Genomic DNA, 16,793 nt, shown 5'->3' on the forward strand with positions numbered 1-16,793 from the left:
TATCTTATGTCTATATTCCTGTAAAAGTTCCTGCTCTTTCTACTTTGAGCAGAGATACTGATCTCTCCATAACGTAGATCTGAGTGAGTCACTCCTTGCTCTGAGGTCTTTGCCTCTCCATGTCCTCCTGAAACAAGCTGTTAAGTTACATCCTTTTATTAGGTTTTTAAGCCCCCATCCCCACTCTAACACTAAGCTGTTTTTTTTTTTTTTGGCTTTACTTCCCTATTTAACAAATAGTAACAAGAATAAAAGTATTACAAAAATGCATCATGGTTATATCCAATTGTCTTAACTTTTCTGTGTGACACCATTATCTCATGTTACAGGTCATGAATCACAGATCTCTATACAGTCAACATTTAAACCAAACTGGCCTACTGAGATGCTTAATGCATCCTCAAGCCTATGGTTTTGCTAATGCCTTTTCCTCCAACATTAAACATTCTATAAATCTCCATCTAACTAAATCACACAGTTCCTTCAAAGTTCAACCAAAGTCATATCTGCTTTTTAAATCTTGCCTGACCTACTACTCAAGACTGATTTTTCTTTTCCATGAGCTACTAAATATGAGTTTATACCTCCTTTAGAAAATGCATCCTACTCTACCTCATTTTACATTTCTGTCTTATCGATTTTAATATGTTATAAATGTCTTTACGGTAAGAAAGAACTTAATTCAATGCGTGACACATAGTTGGATCTCAATATTCACTGAGGGAATAGATAAAGGTAAAAATGTACAACTGCCTTACAATTGACTTCATACTACTAGGCACACTGCACAGGGCATTTAACAATACTATACATCCTTAGACATAAGAGGACATTTTATTCCTCCCTAATTATCACTCAATCAACTTACATGCAGGTGCTTATAAAACCTCTCACTTACTTACAGGACACATGTCAGTAAGTAAAGTACTCTTTAGAGAAGACACACTAACATAAAACAGTATCAACCACTGGAATTTTTGTTTATTCAAAGAGGACCCTGCTTGGGTCTCTCAGAAGAGCGATAAACTACATGGATTTAATAATAATGCAGGAGGCATAGCCACTTAAAAGCAAATCTTAGCTATGCTATAAATAGGCCTTAAAAGAACTCTTGTCAAAGTTAACATTGCACAAGACTATGCTATACAGATAACAGATATAAACTTGTAGGACACAATAAATGCACAACCACCATAATATTATGTTATCATTTGGACTCAATGGCAAAATCACACACAGATTTAATGAGTACTCTTACTCAAACCTGAGGCAGAAGTAGAAATGTAAGTCTTTAAAAACTATGTCAAATGACTGAAAAAGGTAGCAGTAAGGGACAGCAAATGCCTATGTGAAGAGAATGAGTAAAATTATTACATGAAATATGAAAGTGGGAAATAGTAATATTTGTAAGTTTATAAATTTTATAGGACACTTTAAAGACATAGAATTAAATTAATACCTTAAATATTCGAAGTAGCCATTTAACTATTTGTTCTTTACTAACAACGTATAGATCCAAACAAAAACAAGTGTTTTTTCCCTTAGTTCCCATTTGGAAAATGAGGTGTGCCTTTACATGTGAATATTGGCTCTATAGTCTGGCCTCCGATGATCATGCCTCCAAATTTTTTAAAGTTAGAGTCATCCTCTTTTGCTTAAAAGAAGGTAGAAAAATATTAGGTTTTCAAAATATACCTCATAAGACCTTATGAAAATCAAATCAACACGTATAGACAAATAAGAACTTGAGTGTATACATGGCCAATAAGAAATGTTAGTCGATAGCAAGTTTAAAACTTGCCGTTCACAGGAAGTGAGGCGCGTGTATCCTATCGGCACAGCCCTGTACATGGCTTCTGCAGGGGTCCAGACTCATTGACTCCTTTTAGTAAAAGAAACACCACATGGGAAATGAGTTAAGGCTCCGTTGAGATGTCTCCTGAAACTTCACTTTCCTTTTCTGCAAGTCTCATTCTTGCCACACTGGCTCAGATGCCTGGCACATTAAATCTGGGCAGACGGCATGAGCCTCCGTACTACTGTTCATCTCGCCTCCATTCCAATCTATCCTTGAAATTGCTGCCAGATTAATACCTAAAACACTTTCACCATATCAATCCCTTGCTCAAAATATTCTGTGGCTTCTCTACTGGCTCCAGGATGAAGTCCAAATTCCTCAGTCTAGTTTTCCGAGTCTTCCACAGTTCCCTCCAGCTGACCCTTCCAACCTTATCTACTATCGATTCCTTCTTCAGCTGAACTAGTCTCCTCACAGTCTCCTAAACTATCCTACCTTTGTTCAGATTGGTCCCTCATTTAGAATGCATTCCATCTCTTCTCAACCTATTCAAATTCTACCCATTTCCCAACACTCAGCTCAGATTCCATCTCCTTGAAGCCTAGCCAGACCTCAGCAAGCTCAAGAGCTCTTTTTTCCAAACTATGAGAGCACTTTTGTTTGGATCAGTGGCTTCTAACCTTCTTGAGAATGAAGCTCTCTTTCTAACACCAAAATATTTCAGAACACGAATGACAGTCTAACTTTTAATCTGTTGATTGAGAAAGGGCATAATGTCAAAAACCTACTGTGAAGTTTCAGACATGAAAATGTGTATTTTAATAAATAGAAAGTCCCGGGTGAAGAGAAATCTATACATGGCCTATTGATTTCCTCATCCTACAGACAATGCTTTTTGCACAGAAGAATTTGCTGACCTTAGTACTGGCTTTACCGCTCCTGGAGATTAGAAAGTCACACATGGAAAATTCTCAACTTCATAATCCAATTGACATATTACGATCTTTTAGTTTTGCCTAAACTTTTTTTTAAACTTAGAACTTATTTATATTTTTTATTATTTTTTATTTTTATTTATTAATTTTTTTTTACTGCTGGTGGGAATGTAAATCTGCCTAAACTTTCGAAAAGTCATCTCCCCCACCAACACTGTGAGCTCCTTAAGTCAGCAGTAATATTGTATACTTCTATGTATTTCTCTTCAAATCTGGAATAACTCTTTATGAAAAATAAACAAATGTTTCCTTCCTAAGTATTGTAGGCTCACTTTTTTCACCAGTATTTTATTATAACACTTTTCATACATCTAGAAAAGTTAGAAGTATAAAGGGAATAGCCATAAACCAACTGCTTCAATCCCACAATTAACATATTACAATATTTACTTATCCATACCTATTTCTTATAAAAACTATCTTATTTTCCCTACGTTTTAAAATAAGTTGCATACACAATATATTTTTCCTCAATACTTTACCATTTATACTACTGGCTAGAATTCATAATTGCTTCTGTTTCTTTTTTCTGTTAACTAAAATTCATATATAATGAAGTACACAAACCTGAAATGTGCCATTTAATGACTTTTAACAGATCCCTACATTTAGATTCCAAATTGGGATCTAACTATTTTTAGCTTGTGATACAAATGGAAGCATGGCCCAACAGTACAAAAAGATTGCCCTTATATTAAGAATTAGAACATTCTCGGGGCACCTAGGTGGCTCAGTTGGTTAAGCGTCCAGCTTTGGCTCAGGTCATGATCTCACGGCTCATGGGTTTGAGCCCCATGTTGGGCTCTGTGCTGACAGCTCAGAGCCTGGAACCAGCTTCAGATTCTGTATCTCCCTCTCTCTCTGACCCTCCCCTGCTCTCAAAAATAAACAAAAAACATTTTAAAAAATTAAGAAAAGAATTAGAGCATTTTCAATTATTGATCTAGGCAATATTTCAGTAGAACTTTAGAATAAAAAAGGAAGAATTTCAATAGAAATATATGCTTATTGAAAACTTACTCTATGTCAGACATTATGCTAAGCACTTTACAAGCAATACCTCCTTGGCTCCTCATGGCAACTTTATGAACGATTATAACTGTCACATTTCAGAGATGAGGAAACTGCAGTTTAAAGGTGTTTACAAAACGAGCCTAAGGTCACACAACTGGTTTCACATTTCTTTGCTTTACCATAGCATAGCCTTCCTGAGATCTTTGAAAAGTAAAAAGTCAAACATTTTCTAATTAGGCCTTTATCATCCTGAATCATTGCTCTGATGGAAATCTGAACAATCAGCAAAAACGGCACAGCCATAGGAAAAGTCCCAGAATACCAGGGCATTGAACAAAAGTGTATCAATGTGTGCTGCACATTCGCGGATGGTAAAACAAACTAGTGTGTGAAGATTGGAAGCAGCTGAGCTGGCTCAGACTCAGACCCTCAATCACATCAATCTGGAAAAGTGGTCTACGTGCCTAGAACGTAATCAACCTGCCAAACTTACATCTCAGATTATGCTTTTCCCCTGGATTTCCCCATTCTTCACCAATTTGCAGGAATACTCAGACATCAACCCTACCTTTATTGTGTATCAAGTGAGCAAGTACTTATGAAGTAGGCCAGGTACTCAGAGTACCTGCAACAGCCATTAGACAATGTGAGGGACATCAGAGGAGAGAAAATATCCTCTTCCTCCCATGGAAACCCGGCAGCCGGTCCCAGGAGATATTTTTAATGGAACATTTATAATTATTTAATAATAGCTATTTGTTGAACACATATAATAGGTATTAGTGACTATGCTTAGTATTTTAAGTAGATATTGCTATAATACCATGATAAAACTACAATCTCCATTTTACAATGGAGAATGCAGAGGTTCAGAGATAACAGATGATGATCATCATCATGGTAATAATAATAACCAATAAATATTAAGCACTTCCTAGGAGTCACATTGTGTTCTAAGTGCTTTACCAATTAATTTAACCATCTTTGCAACCCTACAGGTAGGCACTATTATTTTTTTAAGTTTATTTATTTATTTTGAGAGATAGCGCATGCCTGCATAAGTAGGGGAGGGGCAGTGAAAGGAGACAGAGACAGAGACAGAGAGAGAGAACCTCAAGCAGGCTCCACACTTTCAGGGCAGAGCCAGATATGCGGCTCTGCAGAGCTCAATCACAAACTATGAGATCATGACCTGAGCCAAAATCAAGAGTTGGATGCTTAACTAACTGAGCCCCCCAAGCACGCCAGGCAGGTACTGTTATTATCTTCATCTTGCAGATCGGGAAGTTGAGGCACAGAGCAGTTCCATGAGTATTCAGGTCACATTAGCTCACTGGCGAGTGCAGAGCTGACAGCATTGCTGCAGGGTCCCCTCTCAAACCCCTGCTCTGCTGCCTCTCAAACACATTACATGGTTAGTCAATAGCAAAGCCACGATTTTCTTTTAGCCAGAGGTAGCCTGACTGCGAAACTCATGTTCTCACCACCATGCAATACTGCTTTTCTGTATTTTTAGTACTATGCATACCCCACTGAAGGTAAGCATTAGATGTAAATTTGTACTAATAGTGTATAAATAAGTACATTAGTTCAGACAAAAAGGTCCTCATAGCTTTTCACCCAGAATCTTTTCTCACCACTCACCATCCCTTGAATACAGTTTCAAAATACCATTCGATGTATTTCTGAAGCGTAGACTCCATCATATCATTCTCCTGTTCGTGAGCCTCCAAGTCATCCAGCTGCCCCAGGATTGAATTCAAACTCCTAAACCTCATACGGAAGCTCCTTCCTCATCTGCTTTGGATGATTACTATCTTATCCATCACACATGCACTGTGTACATGTCCCTCTCCAAACACACACACACACACACACACACACACACACACACACACACACACCCCACCCCCAGGATTAGGGATGTCTTTGCTACATACAGCTGAACAATCCATGCTCTTCCTTCCTTCCTGGCTTGGCACCCAGTGTTTTTCTACCTGGTCCTAAAGACTCAGTTTAACTATTACCTGCATGCGGAAACCATTTTCGATCACCCCAGTCATAATTAGGTCCCCACCTCTCTGCATAATATAGCTCTTGTCATAAAGTACAGTGGTCATCTGATTATAGGTCTGCAAATCATAGCAGACTGTAAACTTCTCCTTGGCAAGATGATACTTGGTACATTTCTAGACACAAATCATGAAATCTTTGTTGAATGAATGAACAATGCAATGGTGGATATACAGTGTGATGTATATTCTTATCTTACATATATGTAGAGATTTTTCACTGCAGTATGTATATATCCTTGTCCTTGCCATTTTTCTTCACATTTAAGTTTTTAAATTTAGTTTGAGAGCAAGTGAGCATGAACTAGAGCACACATGTAGGCAGGGGAGCAGCGGGAGAGAATCCCAACAGTGCACTAACAGTACAGAGCCTAATGTGGGGCTCAAACTCACCAACTCTGAGATCACAACCTGAGCCAAAGTCAGAAACTTAATGGACTGAGCCACCAGGTGCCCCAGAATTTTCCCTCACTTTTAAAATGTTCACCTCCCATGCATGGAGCACCGAAGTGGTTCAGTCAGTTAAGTGTCTGACTTTGGCGTAGGTAATGATCTCACGGTTCATGAGTTCGAGTCCCACATCAATCTCTCCGTGCTGACAGCTCAGAGCCTGGAGCCTGCTTTGGATTCTGTGTCTCCCTCTCTTTTTGCTCTTTCCTTGCCCTTGCCCTTTCTCTTTCTCTCTCTCAAAAATAAGCAAACATTAAATTTTTTTTAATTAAAAAAAATGTTCACCTCCAATCATGACTCCTTACCATCTTGTAAAGATACTAAGAGTCCTAACTGCCTTATCTTTATAGAATTCATTTGTTTCTTGGACTATGTGGAAGTTGCTTCATCATTGCTTAATACGATTAAGTCCAACAGCAGCAGTTGTCATTAATTAATTAATTAGTACAGGTCAAATGCAAGTCAGTTACTACAGATCAAAGTAAAAATCAGCAGTCATGTTGACTATGGATGTTCACTGAATAGATGGCCTATGAAATCCCTATATAAATTGGTCTATGAAATCATCATTGTCAAAATTTGAAAACCAGGCTTTAGATATTTATTGAATCTATTAGTGCCTTTACATAAAATGAATGACGCTTGTCTCTTATAATCACTCACCTGCATTATCTGCCTAGTCGCATGGGCCATTCATTCAACAAACATGTGTTGACTGCTTTGTCACTGCCAACCCTTCTGCCAGATGCTGAGAACACAGTAGGAAATAGGCTATCCTTGCCCTGAAGGAACCTAGAGCCTCTACTAAGTGAAACACACATATAAATGGATGTTGTACTTCTTTCAATGAATCACTCGCTTACTCAGGGTAATGTGAAATATCTTAAGGCAGATAAATTATGTTGGTAAGGACGAAGTTAGTTGGCTACCAGGGAGTGCCTGTTTCAGAATGTGAAGAATGTGGGCTTTAAGATCAGCCTGACATGTCTTTGAATCCCTTCTTCAGCACAGTACTATGCTATTTAAACTCTGAAATTAGTTACATAAAAGTTAACTCTTCTACAGATAAATGAAGCATGCTAGTTCATAAGGATGTGCTCAACAGCAAGAACTTAGTCAATTCATTTCACAGTCCTCATTTTGTTAAAAAGTATTGTTTCCACTCATAATTCCCTTGATCAGTAATCAATGCAATGATAAAATAGGCAAGCGTTTTAGATTTTGATTCATTTCATATAAAAAAGTTTCCAATTTGCCTTATAGGGGGTACATAAACAAATCAGCTTGGAATGTGTTTGGTAGAGCTCATCCACCTTTTTCAATGTAGTGAGATGTCTCAGACATGAAATGAAACTAAAAAATTCTGCAAAACCAACAAATTATCACAAACATAACAACAACCTTTTACTTATAAAGGGGGCCTAAAACTTAACGTAAATGCTTGACACAAGTCCTTGCTTATTCAGCAGTCACTGAAGACAGCTATGTGTCAGATAACGTTCTTGTTTACCCCGAAATAAAATTGGAAAACTTGTAATTATGTCTTTTCTCCCTACCATATTGTATATTTGGAGCCAAAAAGAGAAAAATGAATCACTCTTAGACTTTACTCCACATAAGCACAGTGGGCACACGCAGACACCCACTCTATCTGTACGCAGCTCACCCCAAGGCATCCTTGGTCATCAAGAGAAATTAGGAATCACTTCAAGCAAGGAATCCAGCTGCACCTGGGTGACTCAGTTGGTTAGGCATCTAACTTCAGCTCAGGTCATGATCTCACAGTTTGTGAGCTTGAGCCCCACATCAGGCTCTGTGCTGACAGCTCGGAGCCTGGAGCCTGCTTCCGATTCTGTGTCTCCTTCTCTCTCTCTGCCCCTCCCCGACCCGTTCTGTTTCTCTGTCTCTAAAAAATGAATAAACATTAAAAAATGTTTATTAAAAAAAAAAGCAAAGAATCCATGAGTGAAGGATTCAAAAGTAGCCCAAATACTAGCAGTCACTAAAGGTTCACACATCTCCCTGGAGGAAACCAGAAATATCTCCCAGAACATAGGATGTTCTAAGGGAGCTAGAAGATTTCTGATCCTACCAAACTTCTGGCCCAGCTAGGAGAGAGAGGCCATAGAACTCTGATTCTCTTGTGCTTTTAGGTATTGGGAGAAGGGAATACTGGACAGATAGAGTTAGTTTATCAAGAAGCCTGATTCTATACTCTGACCCTAGTTTCAGGCAATAAGCATTGGAGTTCCGATTCTTCCTGTGAAAGCTATTTATAATGAACTATGGTACATCTGCCAACACGCAAGGCCCTACACATGCCACCCCTCCATCCTCTGCCCTGCAGTCACAATACCTGAACAGCTACTCGCTGCTCCGAGAACACAGCACCCGTGCTCCCAAATCCTGGCTTCCATAGCCGCTGTCTGTATGGAACCCCCAACAAATGCCACTGAAGCTGCTTCTCTGAGCTTTGCTTAGTTAGCATAACCTGGTTCTCAAAGTGAAGAGAAATGTGACCAAATTTACCATCCACTCAAAAATATTTTCTGAGGCAGAAAATTCTTACTGAGAGCAGTAGCAAAACTGTGACTGCTTTTTAAATTTCATAGTAATACAGTCCCAATCCAAATGTGCATATAATAATGACTATTCTAATGAAAAGCAGAGAGGACTTCCCATCTCTGTTTGATCCCAGGGAAGCCTAACATAAAGAGATGGCGGATGGAATTATAATTAAGTCTAAAGCTTTGAAAACTAGTAAGAGACAATCCCCTAAAACTTAACCTATTGATGAGATAGGCTGTGCACACGTGGCATCAAGAACTCACATACACTGATGTGTAGGAGAACTTACAGACCAGAATATAACTGCCCTGGGGACGTGTCCTCATAATGAGGTCCTATTGTCATCAAAGCCTCTGCCACAGATCATTTTGCAGCTCCACTGTTTGCTAGGGAATGGTGTTCTCCAGTTAAGAAAGCATCCACGTGGCAGGGAAGAGACCAGAGTTCAGTAGGAAGGTATCAGAAAAGGCACTGGCCGGTGATGGGAATCACGTATTCTCTCCAGACTAACACGGTGATTTTAAAACCCAGGCTCTGGACTCAGACAGAACTTGATTCAAATACTAGATCAGATATTAGTGGTACCATTTATAAACCCTGTGCCTTTAAACTTGGCATTGAAGTTTCTAAGGCTCTGTTTTCTTGTATGTGAAACAGTAATAGTACCACAGAGGTGCCTGTTGTCTAGATATGGTACAGAAGTTAATAAATACAGAGCATTAGTAAGTTCCAAGTGTGCTCCAGCTTTTGCTTATCCTCCTCAAGGCGAGCCTGGTGGAAGTGCTGCTCTTATTCCCATTTTACAGATAAGGACACTGAGCCCAACAGAAGCTAACACTGCTAGGAGATAGTGGAGCTGGGATTCAAACCCAGACTCTTAACCATTACACTGGAATGTCAGGAAGTTTCTGAAGATTAATGAAACAAATCATGGGAGAATGGTCAGCATAAACACTAACATTAAGTTCTTTATAAACGTTATTATTTATTAGTAACAGGCATGTAGAAACTATTCTCATACACAATATAGGCAAATACTAAGTTCTAAAAATACTCTGTTCATCCTTTCATTCCTTTTGCTGGAGAAAAATTTATAAAGAAACCAGTTATGTGGCTACAGACAAATTTTTAAAATGTCATTTAGAAATCCTTTTACTCACAATGTCCCTTAATCTTCCAGAAAGTAAGTCATGTGCAGAATGTAAACAATAATAAAATTAGATTACTGTGTTTCTATTGATAACATAATATTTGACCACAAATATACAAATGTAGCCTTTAAAATGCAGCCTCAAACCATAATTTTATACACATTCACTCCAGTTTACATATTTCTTATAAATAAGATTTCTTGAAAATACTCTAGTTTGGATATAACTTTGTTTTACTAAATTCAAATTGCAGTGAGAAAAACAAATTCAGAGAATTTGTTGGTGTTCTAAGCTTTGTAGAAACGATAAAGCAACATTTAAAATAGCTTCGGATAATATAAATTTGTAAAATTGAATTAGGTTATCATCCTAAAATATGCAATGCACAATTAAATAAATTTTAAAATGCAGAAAATTTAGCCACCTAATTTAAGATTGTATCTCTTATCATCTTGGAAATCTGATACAGCAATTCAAAATTACTATTTGAATTATCATCAGAATTCCTGAAACCCTATTTGTAGTGAAGATTTCAACTGCCTTTGGTGTTTTGTCACTTAAAGGCAAATACATCTGCTTTAAGACAGTTTAAGCTTCTTTTTGACGTGCAATCTAAATTTACAATAGCAAAAACTCAGAATTAGAGCGCTTAGTTCCACTTGCTCACACTTCTTTTTTGCCCTTCCCCACTCCTCATCCCCAGACAAGCAAAAATAAACACTCAAACTAGCAATATATGAACTGACCAATCTTAGGCTCCCATGGAAATAGACAACAAGAAAAAACAAAGATGGAAAGAATCACTGCTTTGCAAACAAGGCCTTAATTAGGTACGTAAATAAAAACCCTTTTACTGCTACGGCCCTGGATCCTTCCAAAGGAAGGTTCTCAATTACTTCTCACACACAGACGTCAACAGGCTTCACATACATCCACACATTAGAAGTCCTCTCAGATTCAGTGCTTTACTACGGATCTAATGTGAGCATCACCAGCAAGAAGCCTAGATCTTAAAAATTATGCTGTTACATAATTTCTTCTAATAAGAAATTTCTATTCAATCCTGTCTTGGAAGACTAACTGCCCCTCAAAATAGGCCAAACAGATGAAAGAAAGCCACAATTGCTGTTTTCATAACTATCCATTAGTCTCCTCCAAATCAAGTTTTAATTGTTTAATAGTAACTAAAATATTTATTAATTCATTTGGAAACCAATCACATCCAACAGTGCTTTTTTCAGAGCAACTCAAGCATTCATTTATGCTATTTTGTATTTTTACCTATCTATGCTTTCTATCTCCAAGATTTATAAACTGCGCAAAACCAACAGTTAACTATGGTAACGATTCTCAGAGAGGTTGGAATAGAATATAAAATATGAATAGTTGAAACTTTTGAAATATGAAACATTAAACAACCATTCTAACCGAAGAACATTTCATCTGGGAAATAAAAAAGCCCAGTATCTGAGGCTGAAGCTCTGTGTCTGTCTGTCTTTATCCCTTAGATGAACCATGAAAATAGGCGCTAGCTTGTGAGTACAGAACCTACAAACATTGAGTCTTATGATAATTTGGCAGCCGACTTAAGAAGAAACTTAATATTCTCGGCCTCTCCATTCCATTCCCTTCTTGTTTGTTCTTCAGATGAAGTTATGGTTTTTGATACAGGAGATTTTCATGTTTTCTTAGCCTCATTATAGGGACAAGTGGGGGCAGGAAGTAAAAAATGGCTCTGAGAAGACAACCTATATAAACGCGGGCAAAGCCAACAACTGTGTCAACTCAATGGAAGTGTTGTTGACCTCATTAAGGAGAATAGCTTCCACTCAGTTGCAGTGAAGTCACTTATATATAAATCATGGCATATACAGCTACAAATGTCTGTTATGGAGTTGGGGGAGATGATTGATACTTTAAACACTCTCTTAAATTTAAATGAATTTCTTGTTTTTCATTCTTCTAACTCATTGGCAAACAGTACTAGTTCAAAATTAGATTTTCAAAGAAGGACTAGGAAAATCTATAAGGATTATATCCCATGGAAGCTTGCCAGACACTAGGAGCTCACTAACTTTAAGCTTCTCTCCTCTAGCGGTGACTGGGGGTAACGAAACAAACATGTTATGGACACAGAAGCAGCTCAATGAAGCGATTCACAAACTTACTAGTAACTCAGAACTTTCTGATAGAGTTTGCCTCTAAACAGGCACAGAACGTGGATCACAGAGCAAGTCTAGATCCATATTTCCAAACTATATACTAACATAAAACTGGATCTCCAAGCAGATTGATGAAAATTTCCTACATTCTTTGGAGAAATTATTTTATATTGGTATCTTCTAACTTCACTTTCCAACTACCATAACCCTTACAAAGCACACCCAGGAGACAAAAGGAGAGGAGTCACTGCATTTGTCTAAGACAGGACTAATAATTTCATTTCCAAAACATAAGATAATTAAGAATTTTTTTTGGCTAAGTAGTAATTTCTAAGTATTTGCCAGAGGGGCTCAGCAGATTCCACAATTACCTAAAATATTGTATTATTTTGAAGCATTTATGCAAAAATGGTGGAAAATACATATTCCTGAATATGGGCCTGAGATCAAGCTATTAAACGTAAACTGTTAGAAAGATAATCACCCCACATGCCCTTAAAAAACAAACCACACATCATTCACACAAAGCCTTCCTAGGGGGCAGTCCCCAACACAGACTCTGTCTCCATATTACATGGTTCTTATTTTCGAGGAGACAACCTGCCAGTAGATGATAACAAAACGACAATGCCTTACCCCCATTTCATTGGTTTATACATACGTGAACTATAATTATTTCATAATTACTCCTACCAATACGTATTGGGAAACTCTATTTAGCAAAATGATTTAGAGTAACTTAAAGATGATGTTAAATGATCATCTTTTTTGGACTTTTCATTGACGAGGACTATTTAAGGTTCGCGCCTGGGGCCCCTTCTTACGGTCAGTGGCCACAGGTCTGGGCCGCCAGCCGAGGGACCCACAGTCAGCTGCACACACCCAACCTACACTGTACGGCAGCCACACTTCCACCTGAAGCTGACTCCCAAAGGAGAGAAAAAAGGACTTTTTTTATTTGCTCTATAAAATCTACTTACATACTAGAACTGCTTTCCTAAAAATAATTTCAATGTCTTTTTGACTGCCTATCAAAATGGGAAGAATTTGTCATGAAGAGCCACTTTATCCAGAGGGTTTTTTTGGGTTTTTTTTTTTTTTTGCTATTTCAGCAAAGTTTCTACTTTTGACAGTGCCCATTTTTCCATCAACACTGGTAATGAATTTATTTACTCAAAAAGAAAAATACAGACTATTTTACACATTAAAAATAATCACTGTTGGTATACAAATTAAGATACCTAGTATCAGAATCAATTCACTTTATATTTTTTGTATGATCAGAAATTTCCTAACATTCCTAGTTTCAAAAGGCTTCATCAATACATGCTGGAATACTGCACCAAACACAAAATTATATGGCATTTAGTTTTGTTTATTTTTAAGAATTGTGATAAAAGATCACCATGGCGACTGGGAAATGATGGCTAAGGGTTTTGTTTATGGCTGGATGGAATTCTAACCTGGATCATTCACTCAACTTCTAGTAAAACTTCTGCTCTAAGTTCATTAAGGTCCTGAGGCTTAGTAAGGAATAAGCAAAAATATCATGTGGGAAGCCTATTTTCAATAGGCTAAAGTAGGAATAAATACAATATGTAATACATCCTTATGTTACAGTTTTAAAATTATGCATAGTACCTAAATAAATGTGCATAACAGCTAACGATACATACAGATAGCTTTACTTACTTGTTTAGACTCAGGAATATATGGACTAAAATAGGTATTTGCATAAAATTTACATAATTAATACACATTAATTTACAAAATAATTGTAACACAACTATTTAATGTATACTATTTAATCTTTAAGAAAATAAATTTCAAGTAGCTCCCAAATAATGTTGTATATTTGTAAACAAGGGTGGTTTTTTTTATTTTGTTTTGTTTTTTGCTTATATTTTAATGGTCAAAATCACAAGAACATTAGGCACACGATTTTACTGGTATTTAGAAACAATCCAGTCCACTGTTACATTGAAACAAATTTTGTTATATTTAGTATCAAAAGGGAAAGTAAAGGAAGTGATTCCAAATTTTCATTGCTCAGAGAACAAAACAATGCAAATTAATACTGTGCTCTGAAGAATGATCAAGAAGCCAAAAACCACTCAGAGGTTAAAAATGTTATGCACGCACTGTGTGTGTGTGTGTGTGTGTGTGTGTACATTTATACCAAATAAAACCAGTCTGTGTAATGTTATAATAATTTAATACTGTGCAGCTCTTAACTGAAGGATGAATACTGATTCTCAAGTCAAATGACCTAAATGGGAAATAGAACAGTAGTTTCATGAGTTTGACAACTGAAATCATAACCCCCAAATAACAGAGTACACCGACGAAGACACAAGGCGCAAAGTAAACAGCGAGAAGGCAAACACTCACCTTCGGGGCCATTGGGAGTCATGGAATTGCTATTTCTGTGAGAGTTATCGAGCTTGGGACCACTGGGGGATTCACTACTACCACTCAGACGGCTATGCGGGCTGGTTAGATCCTGCATTTCCATAGACCTAAAGACAAGAAGCCTTCCGTGTGACAGATATACCAAATTCATAACACTAGCATTTAATGCGCTAACGACTTGACACCTTCGAAACACATTCACACAAAAGTCCCATTGTATCTATTTTCTTAGACTCCAAATAGTTCACCTGACATTTTAACTTGAACCATGCTTTCCCAACATGTGGTGCTCAAAGGTGTCCTTTGCCTTACCTATCCAACCAAACATTCACATGGGGCTTTGAAAATCTTTTTTTCTTACACAGCTCATCAAATCACAATGAGACAATTACATTGATTTTAATTTTCAAAGAAAAAAAATGCAGTCATGCTTTTCTTTTTATATTGAAAAAAAACCAGGAGTTATTTCTGTAAAAGACAAATACGTAAGCAGGTAGAAAAGGAAAAAAAATCACTTGCTATGGAATCTGTTTCATAAATTAGCACTAGGTACTCCCTTATAATTTACCACCCAATTGTAATTTAATGGGTCTCCAAACCAAATAAAACACTTGGAGCCCATAGTGCAGTGACAGGGAAAGAGACAGTCCTGATGCACGTGTTTACTCTGGCAAACTGCTTAATTGTTCCTCTGTTTCCCTTGAAACACATGCAGCATTAAAACATGATGATGTCGGCTCACTTGTTTGCTCTGTGGATTACACACAGTGTGCCCAATTGAAAAGGGATAAGGCCCACATACAGGGCGTCCCTGTGAGCATTAGGGCTTGGAACACCTCAGCTGTCCCTTATTCAGGGAAATGGCAATTCTGCGTCAATGCTGCAAGTTTGCATTTTTACCATATAAAAAGTTAACTCCCCCCCAAGTTATAGGACTCAGTAGTTATTTTATAAAATTATGGTAAAGAAGCCACTCCTCATCTTCACAATATCAGAACTATCCATATATATTTAATATTCTATTAGTAGAGAGGAGGGGGCTTGTTTAAAGTGACTAAAACCACACCTAGATACCCTTGTTTTCTGACAGCTGATTTTTTTTTTTAAATCTAAGGCCCATTCACTTTATTTTCAACTTGTGTATTTTTCTAAAAAAAGGGGGGTGTCCCTCCCCCCTACCAGGATAATAAAAGCTAGTTATTTTAATTTAGAGGTTGCATTTAAACTGACTGTAAATAGTTTTTAAAGCAGCTTCATATGCACCATGTAACTTCTAAAGTGAGTTTTTACTCCCCAATCTTCTAAATCCAAACTAGAAATGGCTTGCAATCCAACTTTTCTCTCCTAATTCACATTACACATTCACAGTTTACCTAACACCAGAAACTATAGCCCCTAATCATTTTCAAACCCAGGCTCCTATTCCCTTTCTACATACTTAACATTTTTTTACAAGCCCGCACGCACACAAATTGTTAAGTAATTTCCAACAGAGGCTGTTGCTATTAATAGAAATAATTAAGAAATACTAGACAAAAATAGATATGGGTCACAGAAAGGTAATCTCTAAAAATGTCAAATATCCTTACCTGCAACTTGAGGAAACAGCAACATCTGAACTGGTTTGAGATGTTTGCACCTGTGATCAGGGGTAAGAAATTAGAAGCTGTTGTTACTCTGCTTCAGTGTCAGCTCTTAATTATACAGAGCACATGGCTGAGGACGACAATGCTCTCTTTTAACCAAAAGAGAAAAAGGAGGATACTGCAGCAGTGAAAGGCATATTGTCTTTAAGTTGAGGTCTCTCCACTGTTTCCTTCTGCAGGTCTACCCTCCTCCTCCCCTTGTCAAGGGGGAAGGCAGCCAAATGACGGGATAGTGATTCATCACTGGCCTATGACAGCTGCAAACTGGATTACCCCTCCCCCAATCAACATGCAAAGCAGCCTTGCCCAGCAGCTTGGATAAGGTGCTTGGAAAAAAATAGCTATTAGCGAAATGAGTGTGTTTCACAGTAGTTCAAGAATTAATCCTCCAGCATCCTCAGAAGATCTTTCATCTGCTGCTATCACCAGCTGAAATAGAGTTCCCGCCCACCCCTCTGACGCCTGACAGTTTCTTATCCTTATCAGGATGGTTTCTCCTATATTTACTATTCGTCATTTAACATT

The 16,793-nt window shown here is 37.5% G+C and overlaps 1 protein-coding gene across 1 annotated transcript in view; it reads right to left on the reverse strand.

Annotated features, from left to right (window-relative positions):
* EYA1 (EYA transcriptional coactivator and phosphatase 1) overlaps positions 1-16,255 on the reverse strand; it is a 164,709-nt gene extending 148,454 nt beyond the window's left edge. The window contains exons 1-2 of the mRNA XM_029923941.1: positions 16,212-16,255; positions 14,602-14,729 (exon numbers count right to left, since the gene is read on the reverse strand). Of these exons, the coding sequence (XP_029779801.1) occupies positions 14,602-14,725 (124 nt within the window). The 5' untranslated portion in view covers positions 14,726-14,729; positions 16,212-16,255. The remainder of the gene's footprint in view (positions 1-14,601; positions 14,730-16,211) is intronic.
* Between the last annotated feature and the right edge of the window lie 538 nt (positions 16,256-16,793).

This window comes from Suricata suricatta, chromosome 15 (genome assembly GCF_006229205.1).
Source record: "Suricata suricatta isolate VVHF042 chromosome 15, meerkat_22Aug2017_6uvM2_HiC, whole genome shotgun sequence".
In the NCBI taxonomy this organism is placed as follows: Eukaryota; Metazoa; Chordata; class Mammalia; order Carnivora; family Herpestidae; genus Suricata; species Suricata suricatta.